General features: G+C 35.9%; 1 protein-coding gene across 1 annotated transcript; it reads left to right on the top strand.

Moving 5' to 3' along the window:
* Nucleotides 1-443: 443 nt before the first annotated feature.
* LOC116182373 (dymeclin-like) lies at nt 444-5,416 on the top strand. Its single transcript, XM_031502913.1, has 8 exons — nt 444-730; nt 778-924; nt 973-1,391; nt 1,439-1,633; nt 3,698-3,879; nt 3,924-4,049; nt 4,474-5,079; nt 5,124-5,416. The coding sequence occupies exons 1-8, from the start codon at nt 591-593 to the stop codon at nt 5,262-5,264; spliced, it is 1,956 nt and encodes a 651-aa protein (XP_031358773.1). The 5' UTR covers nt 444-590; the 3' UTR covers nt 5,265-5,416.
* The last annotated feature ends 1,649 nt before the right edge of the window (nt 5,417-7,065 follow it).

Genomic DNA, 7,065 nt, shown 5'->3' with positions numbered 1-7,065 from the left:
CGAGCTCTGACGCGCCCGAAATTGGATTTCCCTTGTTCCCTCATACACCACCTATTTGCTTGGGGTCTGAAACACTGTGAATTACCGCTTTCCATTTGAGTGAAAGAGGAGCTCTAAGCTGTACCGTGCACGATGCCCTGTGTTCCTTTTAAGAAAGCTTCGAGCTCTGACGCGCCCGAAATTGGATTTCCCTTGTCCCCTCATGCACCACCTTTTTGCTTGGGGCTTGTAACACTTTTGTGGTTATTTACGTACTGTGAATGTCAATTCAAATGTGTTAAAAATGAACAACTTGCAAAATGAGCTGCTCCGAACGAACTGCACCAGAGCTTCACGCACTCAAATGGATGTTAATTCAAATTTGTGCAAAATGAACTGCTCCGAACGAACTGCACCAGAGCTTCACGCACTTAAATGGAAAGCAGTAGAATGCGACCCATTTATTTGCTGACTGTGGAAATGACGTGTACAGGTTATGAAAGGGCAAACAAATGCAGAAAATTAAACTTTTATTTGTTGTAATGGTTTTGCTTACATTTTACTTTTCCGTTCCTACCGAATAACGATTTCTCGATATTAATTACACCAAAATGGGCACTGCACTGAGTCGAACAGTTGATCTCAGTACAAATGAGTACATTCTAAGATTTATTGGTACTGAGACAATTACACCAAATGATCCCTTTTGGAACAGGTTTCTTGCTTTCAACATTTCTCTTCCGAAAACGAGGTAAAGCCGGTAAACATTGGCAAGGCACTAAAGTAAATAATTTGTAGCGAAGACCAATTAGCATTAGATACAAAAGTGGAGCCGTTTTGCCAACAGTTATTGTCAAATAATTTAAAGACAGGAAACGTGGGTTGTCTAATTCAGGTATTCCTATCCAGAGCATCAGAACTGTTGGCAGCTACTAATACGGATGAGTACGTGTGCTTCACATGGTTACAGTAGCTTTAATTTAAATGTTTTAGTAACATATTCAGCTGGCAAACATTTAACGCTTTATTTATAATCAGATGTGTAATTAAATACTTTACGGATGTTATAACTGAAGAACAATTCGTGGAACACATCGAATGTTGTCCGAGCAATGTCTCAAGATTGGAAATGTTAGTCGGGGCATTGATAGGAATATTGGTTGATGTTCCCCTGAAAGATTTCACTTACGCTGTACATTTAGAGAGCGTTACATGCCTGCTTGTGTTGCTGTCAATTCATTTACACGCGCAGAAAAGAGCGGACCAGTGCAATATTTACAGATTGATCATCAGAGGACGTCATGCAATTCATGCTCCTTTGTTAGTAAAGAGCTTACTATTTAATTTCATAGAACAGAAGAGGGCACCGCCTGTGTATGGTACAAATTCCGGAAATCAAGGCCTCGTTTACGGTAGAAAATGAATTTTACTCTCTCAAGTACTATCTGTGTGTTTCAAGGATTGGCGACTGGCTTTTGGTCTATGATCACTTTTAATCGTAAATCGGACAATGAAGTTGACAATACGCATAACAGTCTTGTCGATGTCCCTTTGGCGACACTCAGTTTGAGTTTGATATTAGTGTTAACAAATCATTGTACTGCTCAAGTGAATCCATACAGGCAGAGCCTGTTTACATGTGCCAATAGTGAAGGTATAGTCTGAGCATGGGGTAAACCGCCATAAAAATTGTATACACCTTTTTCCACCTCATTCCTTATTATAAAAGGCCATGCACCAAGAATGCCATGGAAAAAACAAATTCCGCCATTGGTTGCAAGTGTAATAAAAATAAATTAAACAAATATATCAAACGAGCTCCTGTGTATGGCTATAGCATGTGCAAAACCAAATTTTAAACCTGATGTTAGTTTTGCTTTTATTTAAAGTGTATACGTATGAAATTTCATTTGAATTCCACCATAAATATGAAAGTTGGCACTGCGCATGCGCAAAACCAAATTTTGAAACTGGCGTTAAATTTGCTTTTATTCCAAGTGGCTATGTATCAAATTTCATTTAAGTACCTTCATAAATAAGAAAGTTTGCAATTCGGTCTGTAAATGGTCGAGATGCGCAAAGGGCACTGTGAATGCTGATCGATTAGGCTCAACTTTTGGAATTGTCTTTTATATGGCTAAAGCTATGCGCATATTGAATTTCATGCAATTTTTTAGAAACTTTTTGTTTACTACATAAGGAAAGTGAACTGTGTTTAAGGGCAGTTCTAATATCGATGCTGAAGTGATTATTAGTGAAGTGCGAGCTCGTATGAGATAAATGCGCAAGTGAATGAGAAATAATAGTCAACTGTTATTAATCAATCCATTTAGGAGCTGTTTTAAATTGATTATTAATTAATTGTAAAGTACAAATATACTTTACACTCGTGTGTTGGCTTTTGATCGATTAAGCTTTTTTTTTCATTCAAGTCTGAATGATTTAAAATATTAGCCGAGTATTGCAGGAGTCCAAAATAGTGTGTTATTTTATCAAGCCTGACCAATTATTTTGTCCAATGGCGGTTTTTACATACACGTTTGTCCAGATAAGACTTCTTTCTTACTTCAATTTCAAATTAAATGTTTCCTTATTGATGCGTTCCGAATTTCAGACACTCGATAAATACAATACAACCCTTAAATTACTTGACACAAATTCTAAATTTACTATACTAAAATAAACATTACACTGACCATTAAATAAAATCCTCAAATTCTGTGTCCATAAACAAATAAATTAAAACATTGTACAGGATGTCCCGCCTGAAACTACTAATGCCAAACCTAAATTACGTTTACAGCACGTAAATTTCAACTACAAGGTGGCTCGCTATCATGGTCCTCATTATTTCATCATAGAGGAATGAGATCCCCCTGCAGTTTACACAATATATACATAGATATAGCCTCCCAATGTGACTATGCAATGAATGCTAAATCTAATTATAAAACACATTTCTTAGTATACAAGATCACCAAGGATTTAAAATGTGCCCAGTGCGATTTCGTTACCGAACATAAATCTAATCTTAAAGCACATCTTGACATCTAACATTTGTCAAGACATGGACCATGCCAATAGTTTATTCATGATTCATTCTAGAGAACCTGCCTAAACGTTTAGTGAGCTGAGTTTCGGGTTGTGATGTATAAAAGTGACACCGTTCTAATTATTAACCACTTTCAAAATCTGTCGAGGAAGCCTACTTTATAAGTGAAAAAAAGATTAATAATCATATGTCATCATAGGCTAGTAGTGACAAAAACATTTTCACGTAAAAATCAGGAGCGCAAATAGTATATTAAGACATAAGTGTTTATCAAGTCTAAAGCACGCACAAAGACCAATGATACACGTGTTTCTTATAGTATATTTTATTATACCTGCAATATAATTTAAAAATAAGGGAAATAAATGAAAATGATATTGAAGTTATACTCGAATACATGTATAATTAGAGGACTGAAAATTAAATCTTCTATCCTTTGGTGCATTCTTTCAAAACTTCAAACAATGCTGCGACTAAAAAATTAAACAAATTTGGGAGCAAACCAATTATCCCGAGACCAATTCCTTATACCCCACAAATCCCTAAAAATGGCCGACTCCTATTTTACAATAACTTACTTCCACTAGAATTGTATCTATTTTTATCTGCGGTTTACCCCTCATTTCTGTGTTAGTAAGATGGAGATACTGAAAAGGCTAATTGTAGATAACAGTCCGATTGCTCCTACCAAAGCATCTACTTTATTTAAAATTAATTATAACGATCTGTATGTAACAATTTGTAAAAAGGCGAATCAAGATTCGACAACATTATTATTGTATTTATTACTTCACCGAAACATTACATTTCGTAATTATGTACTGAATAAGACGGGCTGTGAACAATTGGTAAGTGATTTTTTTACTTAATTACGTTAATAATTTATTTCCAGGTAATCCCCATTTTAAAAACGCTTTATCATGCACCTAACTGTGACTCTCACCACATCTACATGTCTTTAATAATCCTACTGATTCTAAGTGAAGATGATATGTTTAATAAAAGTGTACATGCTACTGTAAGTATTTCACCAGGGGTGTCGCACACTTGCTGATGGTGTACAACACGTTTATAGAAATTGTCAAAAACTATAGCAAATGTTACCAAGCCATTATCACTTGGTCCACTTCTATCTATTTTATACTCCGCCTTGTATTTAAAATAATAGTATTATTGCCTGAGCACCAAGATTAGATTCTGAGAAGCAGAAGCATTACATTAATTTTAATTAAGGGTAGTCTTGATCTTGACTTAATTCTTTTGCAAGCAATCAAGGTGCATTTTGCGGAAGTTATGTGGGATCTTTACTAAAAGGAAGCGTGGATTTTTAAAATTTAGAATGAGACCTTTCCCAAAAAAGGAAGAGTGTACACAGTGAGAGTGTGAGACACCCCTCCATGTTTCCGGCAAATAGACTGGTCGTTATCATTAATAATTTGCAGAAATTAAAGGGAGTAACATGGTATGTTGAGCGATCTTTACCAGAAATCTCCTTGGGTGGTTTGCTAGTTCTGGTAGTAATCCGAACGGTTCAATATAACATGCTGAAAATGCGCGACAAATACTTACACACAAACTGCCTGGCGGCGTTAGCAAATATGTCCGGACAGTTTCGCGATTTACACCCGTACGTTAGCCAACGCCTAGTTTCCCTATTCGAAACACTAGCGAAGAGGTATCGGAAAATTGCGCAACAACTCGAGGGTAAATCGAACGACATCGCCGTCAGCATGACGAATGATTCCGAGGAGGATGTGATCGTCCTAGAGGAAGTGCTGCGAATGCTACTTGAAATATTTAACTCGTGCCTAGTCCATCAGCTTGTTAACAATCCAAATTTGGTGTACACTCTGCTATACAAGAAGCACATATTCGAACCGTTCAAGAATAATCCCACCTTTCAAGATATAGTGCAGAATATCGAAATTGTCATTGAGTATTTCTCCGATCAGCTGTCAATTAAATCCGAAGAGCACGAGGTCGACTTTCACGAAGTGTTAGGGGTGATACAGGAAGGCGCAAAGCGCTGGCCCAAGGAAAAACTAGCTGTAAGTGCTTAGTGTCGCAATTTAAACTTATACGATTCTTACAGAAATTCCCCGACTTAAAGTTTAAGTACGTTGAAGAAGAGCAGCCAGAAGAATTTTTCATTCCGTATGTTTGGTCATTAGTCAGTAATCATTCTTTACTTCAATGGGGTACAGACGGACAGTTACTAAACGTAGCTTGCTAACCTTACATTTGTACTTGAGATTGTGATAAATGTGTGCGCAACATTAACGTAGAAGCATTTTGATCTTTATTATAAGTACGGTACAATAATTTTTTCAGTATTGTAAGATACCTGTAATGTACAGTAGAATTAATAAGAGATTTATATTCTAACTTTGATTTGTTTTTATTGCTAAATGAAGAAGTAGGATTCTTTCTAATTACTACGATATTCCACCTTGTATGTAAAACTAGCATTGTTACAGACATTTTTAAGAAGTTTGCGTCTTCTAGGGGTAATAGCTAAATAAAGGACGCCTTCTTTAGTTGTTCCGAGCATTTTATACCTTCGTTATTTTTAATTTTTTTTCTTAATTACATATTACAGATCCTATAGTGACTATTCAATAGTTTAATTATAAATTAAGCCATAAGGATTGAATGAAGGCGTTTATGTGAATAATTAATTTAGTCCCAAGTTCTCATGAAAATTGAAGTACTCAATAACTTGTTGATTCCGTAATGACTATGTGTAACAAAATATAGGGAAACTACTTTGGAGTATATTTCATACCGCCAGGTGAGTATATAGTTCGCCCGGTGTGCGAGGTGAGGCGGCGCAGCCAACAAAACAGAACGTACGTCATCGTGTGTGACATATGAACTTAATGCCAATTTTTTTAAAAATACCATATGATGCCCGAATGCGCTGTAATCACAGAAACCAATCAACCAAATAAATGGTTAAATTTATAATTTTTTTAAAATATCAATTATTGCCGAGTTACGTAAAATGAACAACAATATTAGTAAGATTCCTGGGCTATTTGTTAAAAATTTTCAAGCCCCCCCTCCCCCTTTGTTTATTATCCTCATTGAATTGTACGTTACAAGTAGATTAAGGACAACCTGAAAAGTCAAGCAGTTACGGACGTTAGGCGAATAAGAACGAAACGCAATGGAATATTTAAAGATACAGCTATTTGTCCTTTGAAGGTTCGGCCTTATATACCGAATCCGTTGCGTTGTTTTAATTGTCACCGATTTGGTCACGCTTCCAGCACATGTAAATATCCATAACGATGCATTTGTGGAAAATATTCACCAAGAAACGGCTTGTGACATTCCTATTGAATGACCAAATTGTCGTTAAAAATGTGATGGTAATACTGATCCTTCGAAATTCCGTTGTATCGGTATATTAAAATAATCCATGCCTTTTCCCATATAACGTCTAGTAATTAAGTAATTAGTCAACCATTTTTCTTTAAAAGACAATCTTATTGGAGATCCCGAGTGCAAGCAAAACTAGCCTGTTTGGTTTCTAGTCTATAACTTTTGATTGAGAAGTCTAATCGTAAAAGTACGAATTGTTTTGGATTCTACGCACCACAATTAATAAGAAAAAGTGTTTTCCCGAGAAATTTTGGTGTAGTCGATTTTTGGGAAAAAAGGACTGCCTTTTTTTGAGGCCCGAAAAAAAATTCTCAGATCGACCCGAAAAAAAAATTTCTTATAGAATGTGGCCTGTAGAATCCATAATTTCAAACAGTTCCAAGATCGGGCTACTAGTTCAAAAGTTACAGCCCTTTGAATTTTCTTTCGAAATTTGTTTCTAGTCTATAACTTTTGATTGAGAAGTCTGATCGAAAAAGTACGCATGGTTTTGGATTCTACGCACCAAAATTAATAAGAAAAAGTGTTTTCCCAGGAAATTTTGGTGCAGTCGATTTTTGGTAAAAAAGGAAGGTTATACACTGCCTTTTTTTGAGGCCCGAAAAAAAAATTGTCTCAGATCGACCCGGAAAAAATTTCTTATAGAA

The sequence above is a fragment of the Photinus pyralis genome, unplaced genomic scaffold (genome assembly GCF_008802855.1).
Source record: "Photinus pyralis isolate 1611_PpyrPB1 unplaced genomic scaffold, Ppyr1.3 Ppyr1.4_LG1, whole genome shotgun sequence".
Classification (NCBI taxonomy): domain Eukaryota; kingdom Metazoa; phylum Arthropoda; class Insecta; order Coleoptera; family Lampyridae; genus Photinus; species Photinus pyralis.
This window is presented reverse-complemented; position numbering and strand designations above follow the sequence as displayed.

Excerpts from the sequence above, each read along its gene's own strand:
- LOC116182373 (XM_031502913.1), top strand. The coding sequence starts at position 591 with ATGGGCACTGCACTGAGTCGAACAGTTGATCTCAGTACAAATGAGTAC. Across the intron at positions 1,392-1,438 it reads AAATCAAGGCCTCGTTTACG|GATTGGCGACTGGCTTTTGG; the intron begins GTAGAAAATGAA and ends GTGTGTTTCAAG. Across the intron at positions 5,080-5,123 it reads GGCCCAAGGAAAAACTAGCT|AAATTCCCCGACTTAAAGTT; the intron begins GTAAGTGCTTAG and ends CGATTCTTACAG.